The sequence below is a fragment of the Theropithecus gelada genome, chromosome 13, assembly GCF_003255815.1.
Source record: "Theropithecus gelada isolate Dixy chromosome 13, Tgel_1.0, whole genome shotgun sequence".
NCBI lineage: Eukaryota > Metazoa > Chordata > Mammalia > Primates > Cercopithecidae > Theropithecus > Theropithecus gelada.
Window position 1 is genome coordinate 46,341,495 of NC_037681.1, and position 20,947 is coordinate 46,362,441.

General features: G+C 48.4%; 1 protein-coding gene and 1 pseudogene across 1 annotated transcript in view; one reads left to right on the forward strand and one right to left on the reverse strand.

Annotated features, from left to right (window-relative positions):
* KIF3C (kinesin family member 3C) overlaps positions 1-3,885 on the reverse strand; it is a 56,402-nt gene extending 52,517 nt beyond the window's left edge. Inside the window, exons 1-2 of the mRNA XM_025354519.1 lie at positions 3,321-3,885; positions 1,517-3,102 (exon numbers count right to left, since the gene is read on the reverse strand). Of these exons, the coding sequence (XP_025210304.1) occupies positions 1,517-3,061 (1,545 nt within the window). The 5' untranslated portion in view covers positions 3,062-3,102; positions 3,321-3,885. The remainder of the gene's footprint in view (positions 1-1,516; positions 3,103-3,320) is intronic.
* Positions 3,886-16,855: 12,970 nt separating this feature from the next.
* LOC112605394 lies at positions 16,856-17,143 on the forward strand (annotated as a pseudogene).
* The last annotated feature ends 3,804 nt before the right edge of the window (positions 17,144-20,947 follow it).

The window sequence follows — 20,947 nt, forward strand, 5'->3', positions numbered from 1 at the left end:
TGTCCCTAAAGGTTCCAGGCCCCTGATCCTTTCCTTGAGGAAACAGCTCAGCATAACTCTTGCTGGGCTCAAAGAAGTGAATTAAATATTAAATATGTAAGGCCAGAGCCCCTGCTGCAGTCACGCATTCCCAAAACAGACAATGGCATACAGCTCATCTGTCACTGTTTCAGTGGCTGTAGGCTGGGCCCCCCTGCTCCCCAGCCCACATTCCTGAGAAGGAATAAGAAATGACAATGTTTTGCTCTTCCCAGCAAGCTCATGGCTTCCTGTGTCCTTCCTTCAACCCCTAGTGTTGAAGGCTCCAGGGGCCTGGAATTGCCTGGAACATTGAGTTGTGGCATCCCAGCAATGAAATTTAATAGGTCTATGACTGGACAGGCAGGGGCCTCTGTAGTTAGCCCCATCAGGGCCTGGAAGGTCCTGGGGGGTAGGAAAGAGCTCAGGAAGGATGCTGAGGTTCTGACATCTCTCAGGCTCATGGGGAATTGGATATTAATTGTGATGAGGCCTCGGGGTGGGGGTCGGTTGGTTTACTGCTCAGATTAATATAGGCCATAGAATTGTCAGATAGGTAGAGCCTCAGAGATCACCCAGGCCAACGCTCTATTTTACAGAAAGGTAAACTGAGGCCTGAGAAAAGAGAGAAGCAACTTACAATGAGTCACTCGATGAGCTGTAAAATAGCTAGGCCAGTCTCTTGCTCTCTGGTATAGAGTTTGGTGCTTTTTCCACCCTACCTTCTGCATAACCCCCAAATCGCCTTCCTAATGATAGCAAGCAATGGCCACTGCACTGTAAGCCCCAGGGGACCATTTTCCCAGGGAGCAGAATCTGTTCACGGTCCCACTTTGCCCAGCTAAGCACTGAAACAGCATGAGGTCCATGGGTTCCAGCTCAGCTCTGCCACTTCATAGGATGGAACCTTGGTCATGTCACTTCTCTGAGCTTTAATTCCTCACCTCTGAAATGGGGATTTCAGAACTGTGACCCTGGATGGCCAAAGGATCAAATGAGATCATGTATGGATCATATATGTGGAGCATTTTGTAAACTGAAGTACTAACCAAATGATATTATTAAAACGATGTGAGGTTTGAAGATGCTGCAGACGGAGGAAGTCTCAGGGGAGGAGGCTGTGAAGGAACGAGAATCCACATTCACGAGAGGCTGCCTGGCCATCCCACAGACCTGACTGATCCTGAGGCCACCGGCAGGAAATGACCACAGCAGGTCAGACCACCCCAAGCTCACTGGCTTGAGAGACCGCCTGTCCGCTTTGCTTCATGTGTGTGTGCACGCGCGTGTGTGTGTGTGTGCCTGTGCATGTGCCTGGCAGTCCGGTATCAGAGCAATTTGCCTGGCTGCTCTGGGGGCACATTTGGCAGGAGAGCAGTGTGTGGTGCTGAGGGAGGACCTCCGCTTCAGGCCAGGTCACAGACTCTCAAAGAAGAACCTCCCTGCCAGGATCCCCTGCAGGGACTTCTCAAGTGCCCGGCTCCTCTGGGGCCCTTACCTTGTACTTGGCCGCAAGCAGCTCTGTGGCCTGCTGTTCCCGCCGCAGGTCCTCCAGCATCTTCTCCTTCTCCTCCAGCAGCTTCTGCTTCTCCTCGCTCACCAGGCTGCGGTCATCCTGGATGGCTGCCTTCTCCTCCTCCAGCCGCTCCTTCTGTTCCTGCAGGTAATTCTCCATGTTCTTCTCCAAGGCTGACTCCAGGATGGGCTGGGGCGGGCGGTTGTTGTTGATGTTGTCATCCTCCTCTTCTGCCACCCAGGCCTCAATCACCGGGCCCTCAGGGTACCCAGGCGGGGCGGACACGGCCTTCTTCCTGCGGCTGCTCTTCCTCCGAGGCCGCTTCCCCAGCATCCCCCTCTTCTCCAGCTGGGCCTTCAGGCGGGCAATCTCCTCTTGGAATTCCCGCAGCAGCGTGTCCTTCGGGTCCTCATTCACCCGGGGCTTGTTCTTGATGTTCTTGGCTCGGTTGGCAAAGCGCAGGGTGGAGAGGCTCTCATCGTAGCTGTGAGAAGCTGGCCCCAGTGTGGCTACCATGATGGTCTTGGCATTTCCCCCTAGGGAGTCCTGGAGCAGCCGGGTCAGCTTGGAGTCCCGGTAGGGAATGTGGGTGCTCCTGTTGCCCGCCAGGGCAGCAATCACGTTGCCCAGGGCAGATAATGAGAGGTTGATTTTGGAGGCTTCCTTAGGCCTCTCTCCACCACCACTGCCACCACTGCCTCCACCGCCACCACTGCCACCCGAGGATGGTGTGGCTGCCCCTCCCGCTGTGTTGGGGCCTGCCTTGTTCTGCCTCTCACTGCCAGCCAGGTCCACGAGGTTGAGCTTGCCCACTCGGATGTGGTCCTGGCCATCAGAGCCACGCTCGCTGCACTCCACGGTGATGATAAAGATGGCATGGGAGCGGGAGCTGACCTCATTCATGTGGGTGCTGCCCACAGCCCGGGTCTGGTTCCCCAGGTTCATCACATGTTCAATCTCCTTGACATTCTTGGTGACGAAGGAGGAGAGGTCCTTGATGTAGACGCCCGTCTCAGGGTTCTCTTTCAGCTCTAGCCTCTTGCCCGGCTCCTTGGAGAGCAGGTCTCGAATCTCTTCCTGGTAGATCTCCAAATAGGAGGCCCGGACCAGGTACTGTTGGTTCTGGGAGCGGGAGATGTGGGTGAAGATGTGCTCAAAGGCGTTCGGGATGACCCCGCGCAGCTCGGGCTCCACCCAGGTCCCCTGCATGGTATAGGTCTTGCCAGTGCCCGTCTGGCCATAGGCAAACACCGTGCCATTGAAACCCTGGAGCACGGAGTCTATCAGGGGCCTCACGGTTTCATCATACAGGTCGGCCTGCTTGGAGCTGGCATCATACACAGCGTCAAAGGTGAAGGTCTTGGGCAGCTCCCCCGGAGCGGCGCGGGGGTTCCGCAGGGTCACCTGGCCCAGTTTCACGTCCATAGTAAGGATCTGCTCGTGACCAGCAGCCTCCTCCTTCCTGCTGAGGGGGCGGCACCGGGCCACCACCTTGAGGGCCTCGCTGGCCTTGGTCTTACTGGCCATCTTGCTGCTCTGACCTTCCTGCCCCCGAGCCCCTCCGCAGCCTGGGCGGTCCTGCTGTCCTGCTCGCTAGGTCGGGATCAGCGGGGCCGGCCCAGTCCCCAGGCGCCGCTCTTCAATCCGCATGCAGCCTCCTAGGGTGGGGACGCTGGGAGGTGGCCCCAACGCTGCTGCAGTCCGGGCCTCCACCGCTCTCCGGTCCTCTCTGCACCGGCTCGGAGGTGAATTAGGCAGAATCGCCCAGCCGCCGCGGAAGGAGCGCCTGCCGAGCAGCGGTGCCCGGAGCCCGCCCCATGCCGGAGCAGAGGGAGCTGCTGCCGTAAACAGCTTCGGCAACAATGAGATAAAGGAAGAGGAAAATGGGATGGGGGTGGGCAGCGAGCTGTCTTCTCCTCCTTCCTCTAGGGATCCATAGCGTGGGCTGCCGGTCGTGGGCGGCCGGGGGTCCCAGGCCTCCCGAGGGCAGAGGCTCACCTGGAGTCCTCCCCGCAAGCTGGGGGATCATTCATTGCAGCCAGCGCGGCTGCTGCTGCCTCTGCCTCCGCCTTCCCCGCCGCCGCCACTGGAGAATGAGAGAGAAAAACAGAAGGGGACGGGGCGGAGCAGCGGCGGCAAGAGTGATGTTGCCGCCGCGCTGCGGCCCCAGCTAAGCCTCCCGGCTGGGGTGGGGCAGGGGGCGGGGCCGCGGGGCGGGAGGCGCGAGCCCGGCGCGGCCCGGGTGCTGGGCACAGGGGCGCATCGCCGTGTCTGCACCCCCGCCGACCGCTCTGGGATGACAGGCTCCGGTACCGACCCAGGTCCTGCGCCCACCAGTCGGGTGCAGCGCAGCCACCGCCCGTCGTCACCCCACCGAGCCCGAGCATGCCGGGAATTGTAGTCCCGCCTTTGTTAACCGGGTTTTGGCAGGTTGCTAATGCCTTTCCCGGTCCCCCAGTCCGGGAGGCGCCTCCCTCATCGGCATGCCACCCCTTGAGTGACTGCTGAGCTTGCACCACCCACGCCTGGTCCCTCCGAGCCATCATCCTCGGACACCCCCCTGCTCCTGCCTTTCTGCCTGCAAATGGGTGCGCGTCACCCCTCCCTGTCAGGGTGTCGCCAGGCCTCCTGGAACCGAACTCCTAAATGTTCCTTGACTCTGTCCTTTCCTCCCCCTGTCCCGGTCTACTTCTGGCCTTCCTCTTCTCTCTGCTGGAGCCGCCTTCCAGCTGATTCTCTGGCACCTCAGGTCCGCACAGGCACCCGGGGCCCCCTCGCTCCTCCTCCACTGCCTTCCTTGTGTGAAAGCCTCTCCATCTTCCGAGTTCGCAACCTCATCTCCACTACTCCTCTATAGAAAAATCTGTGTTCCAGACAGCCATTTCTTCGGTTATCCAGCGCCTGCTGAGTCCCAGGCCCCATTCTAGGGTCTGGGTTCTTCCTGTCCTCAAGGAGTGCACATTCCCGGAACCTGTTTTGTTTCTTTAACTTGCTTTGCTGTGCAGCATCTTTGTGCTTTTGCCCAGAGGCCTTATCACCCTTCGGCACTTAGTGCCCTGCCACTGGGGCAGTTCAAGCACCTCCTCCTCCACGAAGCCTTCCCTTAGCAATTTTTTTTTTCCTATAGTGAAAGAGGCACAGAATTTACCTAAAACAAAACCTGGATTGAAGTTCCAGTTCTGATGGCCATCCAACGGAGTGGATATCACTCCCCTTGTTCCAGCCTTAGTTTCCTCGTTTACTTTTTTAAAAATTCGAGGCAGGAAAGAAATAATTAACAACTACTTCGTGGAGTGGTTCGGAGGCTCAAATGAAATAATGACTCATGAAGTACTGTACTATGAGAAGTCCTGCCCTGGCTTGGATTGCCTGACAGCTCCTGCTTCCTTGAGTATCCTGGATAGACCATGTCTGTGCTTTTAGTGTTCCTCTATGGGAGTCTTAATCTTTTGTTGTTGTTGTTGTTTTTCCTGTAGAATACACATCAAGTGTAGTTCCACAAGGCCAAGGACCAAGCCAGAGTCCTATCCATGGTCCACTCTGCAGAGGGCAGTTGAGTCCGTGAACTGAGCCCAAGCTGTCCTTACTCTCCATATAAGATCCAGATTGAGAGGTGCTGTTATCTGAAACCTGGAGACCCTTCTTTACAGAGATACCAGAAGAGTCTTTCCACAAAAACATTTCCAAACATGTTATCCTCTAGAGGACCCAATTGTTTAGTGTTCCAACTCAACAAAATTTACCCCCTTAACTCTTCCCCATCCCAGGACTTGAGTGTGAGCTGGACTAGAGGCTTGAGACTTAGGTTGCCCACTTCTGAACTTCCCTGGCCTCCCTCCACCCTCTCCTTGATTAAGCTCCACTGCTTATGACTAACTTGGCTTTTGGACCCATTACCAGGTGAGGTTTTGGCTCTGTAGACTAACCCCTCTTGGCTCTCACAACATGATTTCTGGATGGAGCCTTTAGTTCTTCAGTTATTTTCTGGTTGCATTCGGTTTTGGGTTTTGAATACCCTTTCTCTGCTTAGGCTAATGCATCTGACACTGCGGCACTGGATAAAAGTGATCCTCACTCTGTTCTTCCCACTTGATGTCACCACCTGGCAGGGGACATACCCAGATCCTCTTGTGTGAGTGGGAGATTGAAATCCCATTGCTTATAAGATATGTGATCCTAGGCCGGACACGGTGGCTGACGCCTATAATCCCAGCACTTTGGGAGGCCAAGGCAGACAGATCATGAGGTCAAGAGATCGAGACCATCTTGGCCAACATCATGAAACCTCATCTCTACTAAAAATACAAAAATTAGCTGGGCGTGGTGGTGCATGCCTGTAGTCCCAACTACTCCGGAGGCTGAGACAGGACAACCGCTTGAACCCAGGAGGCCAAGACTGCAGTGAGGCGAGATGGCACCACTGCACTACAGCCTGGTGACAAAGCAAGACTCTGTCTCAAAAAAAAAAAAGATGGGCCGGGCGCGGTGACTCACGCCTATAATCCCAGCACTTTGGGAGGCTGAGGTGGGTAGATCATGAGGTCAAGAGATCGAGACCATCTTGGCCAATATAATGAAACCTCATCTCTACTAAAAATACAAAAATTAACTGGGCATGGTGGTTCATGCCTGTAATCCCAGCTACTCGGGAGGCTGAGACAGGAGAATGGCGTGAACCCAGGAGGCTGAACTTGCAGTGAGGCGAGATGGCGCCACTGCTCTCCAGCCTGGCAACAAAGCAAGACTCCATCTCAAAAAAAAAAAAAAAAAGATGGGCTGGGCACGGTGGCTTACGCCTGTAATTCCAGCACTTTGGGAGGCTGAGGTGGGCAGATCACGAGGTCAGGAGATAGAGACCATCCTGGCTAACACAGTAAAACCCCATCTCTACTAAAAATACAAAAAAATTAGCTGGGTATGGTGACGTGCGCCTGTAGTCCCAGCTATTCGGGGGGCTGAGGCAGGAGAACGGCATGAACCCAGGAGGCGGAGCTTGCAGTGAGCCAAGATCGAGCCACTGCACTCCAGCCTGGGCGACAGAGCGAGACTCCGTCTCAAAAAAAAAAAAAAAAAAAAAAGATGTGTGATCCTGGGTAAATTATTTAACTTCTCTGAACAGCTATTTTTTCAGTGGAATGAGTGCTTACATTGGCCAGGTGTGGTGGCTCAAGCTGTAATCCCAGCTATTCAGGAGGCTGAGGTAGGAGCATCACTTAAGCCCACAAGCTCAGGGCTGCAGTGAGCGATGATTGTACCACTGCACTCTAGCCTAGGTAACAAAATGAGAACCTGTCTGTGAAAAAAAAAAGAATGCTTACCTTACACACCCGGATTAAGTGAGATAATGTATGCAAAAACTCCTACGACATAGGAGGCACTCCAGAAATAGCAGTTTTCTTTTCTTTTGTCCTTTGCATTCAAGGCTGTTCACTTCAGCGTCTCCATTTTCACCACTGTCTTCATTTTTCCTTCCTCTTACACACTCAAGTCTCCAGCCACTCTGATTAGCTTAAGTCCCCAAACACACCCCACTTTTTCGTGTCTCCTTGTCTTTGCTCATGCTGCTCCTCTGCCCGAAATGTCCTTTGTTTTTATTTCAGTTAATTTATTTGAGAAGGGGTCTCACTCTGTCACTGAGGCTGCAGTGCAGTGGTATGATTATGGCTCACTACAGCTTCAAACTCCTGAGCTCAAGCGACCCTCAGCCCCCTAAATAGCTGGGACTGCAGGAGTATGCCACCACATCTGGGTAATTTAAAACAAGATTTTTTTAGGCCGGGCACGGTGACTCACACCTGTAATCCCAGCACTATGGGAGGCCGAGGCAGGTGGGTCACGAAGTCAGGAGTTCAAGACCAGCCTGACCAACATAATGAAACCCTGTCTCTACTAAAAATACAAAAAATTAGCCAGGCGTGGTGGCGCGTGCCTGTAATCCCAGCTACTTGGGAGGCTGATACAGGAGAACCCCTCGAACCCGGGAGGTGGAAGTTGCAGTGAGCCGAGATCGTGCCAGCCCGGGTGACAGTGCAAGACTCCATCTCAAAACAAAACAAAACAAAACAAACAATACTTTTAAAAATTAGCCAGGTCTCACTATGTTGCTGAGGTTGGCCTCAAATCCCTGGACTCAAGTGATTCTCCCACCGTGGTCTCCCAAAGTGCTGGGATTACAGACATGAGCCACTGCATTCAGTCTTCCTAACTTTGTCTATTTCTGTCTACATAGCCTCAGTTTCTACTCATTCCACTGCTCAATCTCATATGGCTGACCCAGTGTGGTGGTTCACACTGTAATCCCAGAACTTCGGGGGGCCGAGGTGGAAAGAGCATTTGAGGCCAGGTGTTCTAGACCAGCCCAATCTCAATTAAAAAAAACAAACTTAAATGGCTTCTCCTCCCACTACGCAACAGAGACCTCTCTTACCAAGGACATCAGTGAGTTCCAGTGCCACCCTCTAGTGTCATTATAGCTATGGCTTCCATTATTGTCTGTATAGTTCCTAGATTTGTATCTCCAGTCCAGACCTCTCTTCTGAGTTCTAAACCTCTATATCCGACTCTGTAATGGCTGTCCAGGTACCTGAAATTCTACTTGTTCACACTGAACTCATTATTCTCCCCTCCAAAAATATTACCTAGCTCTGTAAATAGCACTTCCTTCACTCTCAAAGTGTCCATTGGAATATGAAATTCTGCCAACTCAACTTCCTGCATATTTCTCAGATTTATCCATGTATTTTCTACTTCCATAGTGGCTATCATGACTAAGCCATCATATTCTCTAGTCTGACCTCCCACAGTAGCCTCCAATCTGGCCTCTCTGAATGGGGAGATTCAGAGTATGCTCTTACCCCTATGTATTCATTATTTATTTATTTTGAGATGGAGTCTTGCTCTGTCGCCCAGGCTGGGGTGCAGTGGGTGATCTCGGCTGCAAGCTCTGCCTCCCGGGTTCATGCCATTCTCCTGCCTCAGCCTCCCGAGTAGCTGGGACTACAGGCGCCCACCACCACGCCTGGCTAATTTTTTTTTTTTTTTTGTATTTTTAGTAGAGACGGGGTCTCACCATGTTAGCCAGGATGATCTCGATCTTCTGTCCTCCTGATCCACCCACCTCAGCCTCCCAAAGTGCTGGGATTACAGGCGTGAGCCACCGCACCCAGCCACCCCTATGCATTCATTCTTTAGAACGTAATATTTTTGACCGGGCGCGGTGGCTCGCGCCTATAATCCCAGCAACCTGGGAGGTTGAGGTGGGCGGATCACCTGAGGTCAGGAGTTCAAGACCAGCCTGGCTGATGTGGTGAAACCCCATCTCTACTAAAAATACAAAAATTAACCTTGTCTCTATTAAAAATACAAAAATTAGCGCACGCCTATAATCCCAGCTACTCAGGAGGCTGAGGCAGGAGAATCACTTGAACCTGGGAGGTGGAGGTTGCAATGAGCTGAGATCGCGCCATTGTACTCCAGACTGGGTGACAAAAGCGAAATTCTGTCTCAAAAAACAAATAAACAAACAAACAAAAAAGAAAGTAATCTTTTAAAAACATCTATCTGGCCAGGCACAGTGGCTCATGCCTGTAATCCCAGAACTTTGGGAGGCCAAGGCAGAAAAATGGCTTGAGGCCAAGAGTTCAAGACCAACCTGGGCAATATAGTAAGACCCTATCTCTAAAAATATATACATTGTTTAATAGCTAGATGTGGTGGTGCATGCTTGTATTCCTAGCTACTTGGGAGGCTGAGGTGGGAGGACCCCTAGAGCCCAGGAATTCAGGGGTGCAGTGAACCATGATCACACCACTGCACTCCAGCCTGGGTGACAGAGCAACGCCCTGTCTCTAAAATAAATAAATAAATAAGTGTAAAAATCAGCCAGGCGCTATGGTTCATGCCTGTAATCCCAGCACTTTGGGAGACCAAGGCAGGTGGATCACCTGAGGTCAGGAGTTCAAGACCAGCATGGCCAACATGGTGAAACCCCATCTCTACTAAAAATGCAAAAAATTAGCCAGGTGTGGTGGCACAGGCCTATAATCTCAGCTACCTGGGAGGCTGAAGCAGGAAAATCGCTTGAACCCGGGAGGCAGACGTTGCAATGAGCCGGGATCACACCACTGCACTCCAGCCTGGGAGACAAAGCAAAACTCCGTCTCAAAAGGAAAGTAAAACTAAAAACACCTATCTGATCATGTCACCCCATGCTTAAAAAGCTTCCAGGCCAGGTGCGGTGGCTCACGCCTGTAATCCCAGCACTTTGGGAAGCCAAGGCTGGCGGATCACGAGGTCAGGAGATCAAGACCATCCTGGCCAACATGGTAAAACCCCATCTCTACTAAAAACACAAAAATTAGTTAGGCGTGGTGGTGCATTCCTGTAGTCTCAACTACTCGGGAGGCTGAGGCATGAGAATCACTTGAACCCGGGAGGCAGAGGTTGCAGTAAGCCGAGATCACGCCACTGCCCTCCAGCCTGGGTGACAGAGCAAGACTCCATCAAAAAAAAAAAAAGCTTCCAATGCTTCTCATTGATTTTTTTTTTTTTTTTTTTTGAGACATATATATAGTTACAATGACCTTCTTCAGCTCCCTTCCAACTTCCTGTCACAGGGCCTTTACACATTGTGTCTCTGCTTCTAGAATATTTATCCTCACCATCTCTGCCTAGATACTTCCTTTTCATCCTTCGGATTTCAGCTTGAATGTCCCCCCCTAAGGATACTTTTCTTGATTTACCAACCTAGGTTATGTCCCTCTGTAATAGGTTCTCAACCTTCCCTGTGCTTTCCTTCATAGAAATTAGTACAAATAGGCCGGGCGCAGTGGCTCATGCCTGTAATCCCAGCACTTTGGGAGGCCAAGGCGGGTGGATCACCTGAGGTCGGGAGTTCGAGACAAGCCTGACCAACCTGGAGAAACCCCATCTCTACTAAAAATACAAAATTAGCTGGGCCTGGTGGCACATGCCTATAATCCCAGCTACTAGGGAGGCTGAGGCAGGAGAATTGCTTGAACCTGGGAGGCGGAGGTTGCAGTGAGCCGAGATCATGCCATTGCACTCCAGCCTGGGCAACAAGAGTGAAACTCTGCCTCAAAAAAAAAAAAAAAAAAAACAAAGAAATTAGTACTAATGTAATTAAATCATAATTTGTCCACCTCCCCTGGTCTTTTAAGTCATAACATGTCTACTTTATTCATTTTTGTGATCACAATGACTAGTGCAGCTTCCAGCACATACTATGCGCTCAATAAATATTTTTTCAAATAAATAAAGTCCCATATGAGCATCATCTCTTCTGGGAAGATTTATTTGACTCCCCTGACTCTACCAGAATTATTTTTCCTTTTGGCCAGGTGCGATGGCTCATGCCTGTAATCCCAGCACTTTGGGAGGTTGAGGACAGTGGATCACTTAAGCACTGAAGTTCAAGACCAGCCTGAGAAACATACTGAAACTCCCATCTTTTAAAAAAATTAATTAATTTGTAAAAAAGAAAAAAAAAAAAAAAAACGTTCCTCTCTTCATGATGTTATAGCTCTCTGTTTAGCTAGACCCCTAGTACTCATCACAGTTTGACTTGTACTGTGGCTAACTGAATCTGTCTCTCTCACCATAAAGTGTTGAAGACAAGAGCCACGGTTTTTGTCTTTGTGTCTCCTTTTCCCATACCTAACACAGTTCTGGCTATAATTAAGGTAGTTAATATTTGCCTGAGGGCAGCGGCTCATGCCTGTAACCTCAGCACTTTGGGAGGCCGGGGCCAGTGGATTGCTTGAGTTCAGAAGTTCGAGACCAGCCTGACCAACCTCATCTCTACAAAAGATGCCAAAAACCTCATCTCTACAAAAAATACGAAAGCTAGTCAGTTGTGGTGGCGCGTGCCTGTTGTCCCAGCTACTCAGGAAGCTGAGGTGGGAGGATGGCTTGAGCCCAGGAGGCAGAGGTTGCAGTGAGCCAAGATCACATTACTGCACTCCAGCCTGGGCAACAGAGTGAGACCCTATCTCGAAAAAAAAAAGTGTGTGGCCGGGCGCGGTGGCTCAAGCCTGTAATCCCAGCACTTTGGGAGGCCGAGACGGGCGGATCACGAGGTCAGGAGATCGAGACCATCCTGGCTGACACGGTGAAACCCCGTCTCTACTAAAAAAAATACAAAAAACTAGCCGGGCGAGGTGGCGGGCGCCTGTAGTCCCAGCTACTTGGGAGGCTGAGGCAGGAGAATGGCGTGAACCCGGGAGGCGGAGCTTGCAGTGAGCTGAGATCCGGCCACTGCACTCCAGCCTGGGCGACAGCGAGACTCCGTCTCAAAAAAAAAAAAAAAAAAAAAAAAAGTGTGTGTATATATATATATATATATATATATATATATATAGTTAATATTGTTAATATAGTTATTATATAATATTGTTATATAGTTAATATTGGCCATTAAGCAAATGAATGAATGTTTAAAGACCTTCAAGGCAAGAAAAATAAATAAATAAACAAACAAATAAATAAATAAATGAATAAATAAATAAATAAAATTTTAAAAGGCTTGGCGTGGTGGCTCAAGCCTCTAATCCCAGCACTTTGGGAGGCCGAGGTGGGCGGATAACGAGGTCAGGAATTCGAGACCAGCCTGGCCAACATGGAGAAACTCTGTCTCTACTAAAAAGTACAAAAAGTAGCCAGGCGTGGTAGTGGGCGCCTGTAACCCCAGCTACTCAGGAGGCTGAGGCAGGAGAATTGCTTGAACTCAGGAGGCAGAGGTTGCAGTGAGCCGAAATCGCGCGATTGCACTCCAGCCTGGGCAATAAGAGTGAAACTCTGTCTCAAAAAAAAAAAAAAAAAAACCTTCAAGGCGAGAAAATGGAAAGGTGAGACAAAGAAAGTACAGGAATAAACCCTTAGATTTGTAGAGTGATTAACAGTTAATAAAGTATTGTCACATTTGTTACTCACTTGATCTTCACATAAATCCCAGGAAAGGAGAAAATATTAATATCCTCACATTATAAGGAGGACCCTAATCTTCAGACTGATTAAGTGACTAGGAAAGGAAACGCAGCCAATTGGCACAGTCTACAGACTCCAAACCTGCAACCCTCCTAGTGTTTCCCCTGTGCCATGGGGTGAGCTTCCTATGATGGTAAGGTACAGATCAGTTGCTTCCTAGTCCTGGTTTGAATGACTTCATTGAATACAGACCCATCACTGGCTTGGTGGGAGGAAGAAGCTCCTTTGCTGCATTTCCTTTGATAATGAAAGTTCTTGGCAGGGCGCGGTGTCTCATGCCTGTAATTCCTGCATTTTGGGAGGCCAAGGTAGGCAGATTGCTTGAGGTCAGGAGTTCAAGACCAGCCTGGCCCACATGGTGAAACCCTGTCTCTACCAAAAATACCTAAATTAGGCAGGTATGGTGGTATGTGCCTGTAGTCCCAGCTACTGGGAAGGCTGAGGCAGGAGAATTGCTTGAAACTGGGAGGCAGAGGTTGCAGTGAGCCGAGATTGTGCCCCTGCACTCCAGCCTGGGCAATGGAGCAAGGCTCCATCTCAAAAAAAAAAAAAAAAGTTATTTTTCCACAGGGGATTCCCGTTCCACCACCTTCTTCCAGTGTGGTCCCAGTGACAGCCACGGTAAGATTATACAAAGAAGACAGAGTTCACTGTTTGGTAACTCTGGGGTCTACAAATATTCAAATACAAGTAATTCAGATTTGGATGTACCCTACAAAAACCAAGTTCTGGCCGGGTGTAAGGGCTCACACCTGTAATCCTAGTACTTCGGGAGGCTGAGGCAAAAGGATCCCTTGAGCCCAGGAGTTTGAGACCAGCCTGGGCAACAGAGGGAGACCCTGTCTCTTAAAAACAAAAACAAAACCAAAAAAACCAGCCAGGCGCGGTGGCTTATGCCTGTAATCCCAGCACTTCAGGAGGCTGAGGTGGGTGGCGAATCACCTGAGGTCAGGAGTTCAAGACCACCCTGGCCAACATGGCGAAACCCCATCTCTACCAACATGGCGAAACCCTGTCTCTACTAAAAATACAAAAATTAGCCGGGCATAGTGGCGCGAGCCTGTAATCCCAGCTACTCGGGAGGCTGAGTCAGGAGAATCACTTGAACCCAGGAGGTGGAGGTTGCAGTGAGCCAAGATTGAGCCACTGCACTCCAGCCTGGGCGACATCTCAAAAACAAAACCAAAAACAAACAAAAAAAACAAACCAAGTTTGGCCAGCAGAGGGAGACATGACTATGTGACAAAATTACTAGATAACCTCCAATTTCTGGGCTATCAATCATTATGCAATTACCTAACTATATGAGTTATTACCTAACTATAGGAGTCTACCAAATGCGTCCAAGATTGATTTCTCATTGCGCCTCTTTCACCTGCAGCTTCCTGTCTACAATCTCTGCTGTAATTTCTGGTGAACAGAATTTGTCAACCTAAATAAAGAAATAATAGAAAAATCTGAAAATTAAGACTCTGGATATTATAAAAAGAACAGTTCATAGTTGTTCACCTTTACTGCAAACCTAATGGGTGGGTCACAGATGTTTTATCCAATCTTCACATTCACTTACCTGGTAGTGGCTGCACTGCAACTTGAGCCTAATTCCTCCCACTTGAAAGCCAGTGTTTTTCCCACCACCCTGTCCTAAGCCCTGAGGCTCAGCCCTCAATCCACCCCTACCTGGTCTAACTCCACCTTCCTCTTTCAACACGCCCTGCCTCCTCAGTAAAGACCTGCGTCCTCCAGATCTAGGGGCCTCTTCCTTTCCTTACCTTCTGTGGCAATGTGTATGATGGGCAATTACCTTCTGCTTTTTTAAATGGTGCTATCCATCCATCTACGAATATACCCTGTCTCCCCACCTTGATTTCTTCTAATTTGCTATAAGTAAGTTTCTTATTCCAAAAGTAATTTAAGAACATTTTAAAAAGAGTTTTGACCAAACTATATATAGAATTGTCTCAATTTTGTTTTAAAGCATCATACATGTTGTTGATTCCTCTTTCTCTTACCCTAAATGCAATTCATCAACAAATCCTATTCCGGTTCTACTTAGAAAATCTGTTGATCCTGATTCCAAAACTCTCCATGCTACCACCACTACCCTCTTAGTCCACGCCACCTACATCTCTCACCTGGAGGCTGCAATAGCATTTTAACAGGAACCCCTGGTTCCACCCTTATCCTCCTACTCTCCCTCTGCGAAAGAACAGCCAGAGTCTTCCTTCGGAACTACACATCAAATCATCCTACCTCCTCTCCATCCTCCAATGACATCTCATCACTCTCAGAATGACAACCAGGCTGGGCACACTGGCTCACGCCTGTAATCACAGAACTTTGGGAGGCTGAGGTGGGTGGATCACCTGAGGTTAGGAGTTCAAGACCAGCTTGGCCAACATGGCAAAACCCCATCTCTATTACAAATACAAAAAATTAGCCAGGCATGGTGGTGCACACCTATAATCCCAGCTACTTGGGAGGCTGAGGCAGGAGAATCACTTGAACCTGGGAGACGAAGGTTACAGTGAGCCGAGATCATGCCACTGCACTCCAGCCTGGGCAATAGAGAGAGACTCCATCTCAAAAAAAAAAAAAAGAATGAAATCCAAAGTCCTTGTTGGGGCACATATACCGTACTCGATCAAGCTCCTGGCACTTCTCCTGTGTCATGTGTTCCTATTCCCCCCTCCCCTCACTCTGATCCAACAACACTGGCCTCCTTGTTCCTCAGTCCTGCCAAGCACCTTCCAGCTTAAGGGCCTGCGCACTCGCTCTTTCCTCTGCCTGCAAGCTGTCTCTCCCAGCGCCTCACCCGGCTTCCCTCCCTCCTGTCATTCTCTTGTATTTGCAAATGTCATCTCCTCAGAGAAGCTTTTTTGTCCATGCTTCCTAAAATACTTCTTTGTCACTCCCTATATTCTTACTCTGTTTTGTTTTTCTTCACAGCACTTATCACAATATGACATTCTAGATATTTCTTTATCTGTTTATGCTTTCTTCTTCCCATTAATGTGCAATGAGATAATTTCTCCCAGTGCCTAGAAATATGCCTGGTTCAGGCTGGGCACAGTGGCTCACGCCTGTAATCCCAGCACTTTGGGAGGCTGAGGCAGGCAGATCATGAGGACAAGAGATCGAGACCATCCTGGCCAACGTGGTGAAATCCCGTCTCTACTAAAAATACAAAACTTAGCTGGGCGTGTTGGCGGGCGCCTGTAGTCCCAGCTATTCGGGAGGCTGAGGCAGGAGAATTGCTTGAACCTGGGAAGCAGAGGTTGCAGTGAGTCGAGACGTGGCTCCATTGCACTCCAGCCTGGGTGACAGAGCGAAACTCCATCTCGGAAAAAAGAAAAGAAAAAAGAAAAGAAATATGCCTGATTCATGATAAGCCCCCAGGAGATATTTGCTTAATGAATAAATGGTGAATTAAGCTGTTAATAGTTTTCACAACCATCTTTTTTTCTTTTCATTTTTTTTTTGTTTTTTGTTTGTTTGTTTGTTTGTTTTTGAGACAGGGTCTCACTCTGTCACCTAGACTAGAGTGCAGTGGTACAACTACGCCTCACTGGAGCCTCGACCTCCTGGGCTCAGGTGGTCCCCCCACCTCAGCCTCCCAAGTAGCTTGGACTACAGTGCCACTGCACTTGGCTGATTTTTTTTATTTTTTGTAGAGATGAGGTTTCACTATGTTGCTCAGGCTGATCTCAAACTCTTGGACTCAAGCAATTTGCTGTCCTTGGCCTCTCAAACTGTTGGGATTACAGGTATGAACAACCGTGCCCAGCCACAACCATCATTTTGAATGGTTGCTTAACTTAATGTATTTTTTTTTTTTTTTTTTGAGAAGGAGTTTCGCTCTTGTTGCCCAGGCTGGAGTGCGATGGCGCGCTCTCGGCTCACCACAACCTCCGCCTCCCGGGTTCAAGCGATTCTCCTGCCTCAGCCTCTCTAGTAGCTAGGATTACAGGTAGGTGCCACCACGCCTGGCTAATTTTGTATTTTTAGTAGAGATGGGGCTTCTCCGTGTTGGTCAGGCTGGTCTCGAACTCCTGTCCTCAGGTGATCCACCCGCCTCAGCCTCCCTCAGTGCTGGGATTACAGGTGTAAGCCACTGGCCTTAGTAAATTATTTTGTATTGTGAAATATTGGGTTGAATCACATGAATTCTCATTTTGTAGGTTAATAATGACTGCACATTGACTTCCGTCCAGATCGCTTCATATCTGCTAAGTGAACCTTACAGGTCCTTCTAGATCCTGAAGTGGATTAGGTGCCACTGTTGCTGCTCGTTTGAATCCAGAACTGTAACCAGACATGGGACTGGAGGACGAGCGAAAGATGCTGACCGAATCTAGAGATACAAAGGAGGAGGAAGAAGAAGAGGAGGAATTAGTGTTTCTACATCAGGATCCCCTAACAACAGTGAGAGAGCAATGCGAGCAGTTGGAGAAATGTGTAAAGGCCCAGGAGCGGCTGGAGCTCTGTGATGAGCACGTATGCTCTCAATCACATACAGAAGAGGATTGCACGGAGGAGCTCTTTGACTTTTTGCATGCAAGGGACCATTGTGTGGCCCACAAACTCTTTAACAACTTGAAATAAATATATGGACTTATTCACCCCAGCTTTCATCACCTGGGCATCAGGATATTTCCTTACGGTTTTGGATATGCCATTTGCTTCTTATTTGTGTAACTGTAAGTTCACATGAACCTCATGGATTTTGGCTTAGTCTGGTAGCTTCTATGTAGTTCGTCTTAATAAAGTTATTTCATCTTAATAAAATTCTGTGGTCTGCGATCTGTAAAAAAAAAAATGACTGCATATTGGCAATTACACATAGTTTAATCAAATAAAACACATTCAGAAAGGTGCATGGTACATAAACACATGGCTTAAAAATTATTATTATTTGAGATGGAGTTTCACTTTTGTTGCCCAGGCTAGAATGCAATGGCTCGATCTCAGCTCACTGCAACCTCCACCTCCCTAGTTCAAGTGATTCTCCTGCCTCAGTCTCCCAAGTGGCTGGGATTACGGGTGTGCACCACCATGCTCAGTCAATTTTGTATTTTCAGTAGAAATGGGGTTTCACCATGTTGGTCAGGCTGGTATCGAACTCCTGACCTCATGATCCTCCCACCTTGTCCTCCCAAAGTGCTGGGATTACAGGTGTGAGCCACCATACCTGGCTCAGAATTATTATAAGACCATATCCAAGTGTCCACTAACCAGGCCAAAAATAAAATATTGCCACCAACCTAGAAGCCCCCTGCAGGATCTTCTGCTGTCAGGAATTCCTCCTTACTCATTAAAGGTAACCACTATCCTAACTTTTCTGGTAATTCTTACCTTTCCTTTGTTCTTTTATCACCTAAAGATTATGGTTTTGGTTTGTCTGCTTTTGAACTTTGTATAAACTTACACAGTGTGTTTTCTTTTGTACCTGGCTTTTTTCTTTTTCTATTTCCTTATTTATTTATTTTATTTTTAGTAGAGACGGGATTTTACCATGTTGGCCAGGCTGATCTCGAACTCCCGGCCTCAAGGGATCCACCCATCTCGGCCTCCTAAAGTGCTGGGATTACAGGTGTGAGCCACCGCGCCCAGCCATGTACCTGGCTTTTTTCTTTTCTTTCTCTTTTCTTTTTATTTGAGAGATTTATCTGTGTTTGTTTTATCCATCTGTAGTCCATTCATTATTACTATATAATATCCTATTTTATAAATATACTACCCATGATTGGTTCCTGATGGACATTCGGGTTGTTTCCACTTTGGGGTTATTACAAACTATGCTGCCATGAGTCTTCTTGTCCATGTCCCCTGTGTAAGCTGAACACATTTCTGTTCGGTATTGTCTCAGTTGGTTCTGGTTGCTGTAACAAAATACTATAGTCTGGGCAACTTATAAACAGCAAACATTTATTGCTAACAGTTCTGGAGGCTGGGAAGTCCAAAATCAAGGCACCAGCAGATTTGGTGACTGGTGAGGTCCTGCTTCCTTCATAGGTGGCACTTTCTTGTTGTGTCATTATATGACAGAACAAGCAAAGAAGCTCCTACAGCCTCTTTTATGATAAGGGCGCTAATCCCATTCACGAATGCTATGACTTCATGATCTAATCACCTCCCAAAGGCCTTACTTCTCAATACTGTCACTTGGGGGTTAGGATTTCAACATATGAATTTTAGGGAGACACAAACATTCAGACCATAACAAGTACAAACCTAGGAAAAGAATAGCTGGGTCACAGAGAACGCATTATTTTCTTTTTTCTTTTTCTTTTCTTTTTTTTTTTTTTTGAGACGTCGTCTCGCTCTGTCACTAGGCTATAGTGCAGTGGCGCGATCTCGGCTCACTACAACCTCTGCCTACCAGGTTCAAGCAATTCTCCTGCCTCAGCCTCCTGAGTAGCTGAGACTACAGGTGCCTGCCACCACGCCCGGCTAATTTTTGTATTTTTAGTAGAGATAGGATTTCACCATGTTGGTCAGGCTGGTCTCAAACCCCTGACCTCGTGATCCACCCACCTTGGCCTCCCAAAGTGCTGGGATTACAGGCGTGAGCCACCACGCCCAGCCCGAACGCATTATTTTCAACTTCGGATGATAATGTCAACTGTTTTCCAAAGTGGGCATAACGATTTGCACTCCTAGCAGTGCTAGAGGTCCAGTTGCTTCACATCAGCACCAGTACTTAGAAATGTCATTCTTAGTTTTAGATATTTGATATCTCATTGTGCTTTTAGTTTAGGTTTCCCTGATAACAAATAAAGTTGAGCACTCTTTCATATGCTTTTTGGCATTTCTGTATTTTCTGTGAATTTCCTGTTCAAGTCATTGCTCATTTTTTGACTGAGTTGCCTGCCTTTCTTACTGCTTATTTGGGATTTGAGCCTTTTGTTGCTTATATGCATTCCAACCATCATCTCTGTGGCTTGACTTTTCATTATGTTCATAGTGCCCTTTTATAGCCAGGATTTCTTAATTTTAATGTAGAAACATTTATCAATCTTTTATTTGGCTTGGCCCTTTTTGGATCTTACTTAAAAACTCTTCCTGTACCCCAAGGTCACAAAGATATTCATGTATATTGTTTTCTTTTTTCTTTTCTTTTCCTTTCTCTTTCCTTCCTTCCTTTCTTTCTTTTCTTTTTCTTTTTCTTTTTTTTTTTTTTTTGAGACAAAGTCTCATTCTGTCACCCAGGCTGGAGTGCAGTGGCGCATTCTTGGCTCACTGCAACCTCCGCCTCCTGGGTTCAAGTGATTCTCCTGCCTCAGCCTCCCCAAGTAGCTGGGACTACAGGTGTGCACTACTACGCCTGGCTAATTTCTGTATTTTTACTAGAAATGAGGTTTTGCCATGTTGGCCAGGGTGGTCTCAAACTCCTGACCTCAGGTGATCCTCCTGCCTCAGCCTCCCAAAGTGCTGGGATTACAGGCGTGAGCTACCATGCCCTTCCTCCCTCCCTCCCTTCCTTCTTCCCTTCCCTCCTTCCTTCCTTCTCTCTCTTTCTTTCTTTCTTTTTTTTTCTTTTTTTTTGAGACAGAGTCTCGCTCTGTCGCCCAAGCTGGAGTGCAGTGGCCAGATCTCAGCTGACTGTAAGCTCCACCTCCCGGGTTCACGCCATTCTCCTGCCTCAGCCCCGCCGAGTAGCTGGGACTACAGGCGCCCGCCACCTCACCCGGCTAGTTTTTTGTATTTTTTAGTAGAGACGGGGTTTCACTGTGTTAGCCAGGATGGTCTCGATCTCCTGACCTTGTGATCCGCCTGTCTCGGCCTCCCAAAGTGCTGTGATTACAGGCTTGAGCCACCGCGCCCGGCCCCCTTTCTTTCCTTCTTTCCTTTCTGTCTCTCTCTCTTTCTGTCTTTTTCTGAGACAGGGTCTTATTCTGTCACACAGGCTGGAGTGCAGTAGTGTAATCACTGCAGTCTCACTGCAGTCTCACTGCAGTCTCAACCTCCTGGGCTCAAGTAATCCTCTCACCTCAGCCTTCTGAGTAGCTGGGACTACAGGTGGGCGCCACCATGCCTGGCTAATTTTTGTATTTTTTGTAGAGATGGGTTTTTGCTATGTTGCTTAGGTTCGTCTCAAGTAATCCTCCCACCTTGGCCTCCCAAAATGCTGAGATTACAGGCATGAGTCTCTGCTTTGTTGTTTTGAATGGCTACTTAACTTTATACTTTATTTCATATTATAATTTATTTCATATCATTCTCTCTATTGTTGCACATTTAGGCTGTCTCTGATTTTTTTTTTAAACGATTATATATGTTGTGATGAATAATTCACATCATTTTTTTCTGTCTCACTCAGCGCCTCTGTGACTCAGGAAAAGGAAATGGAGGGTGAGATGGGATAGGTATTGCCAATCTAACCCACTTACATTGTAGCTTTGCTCT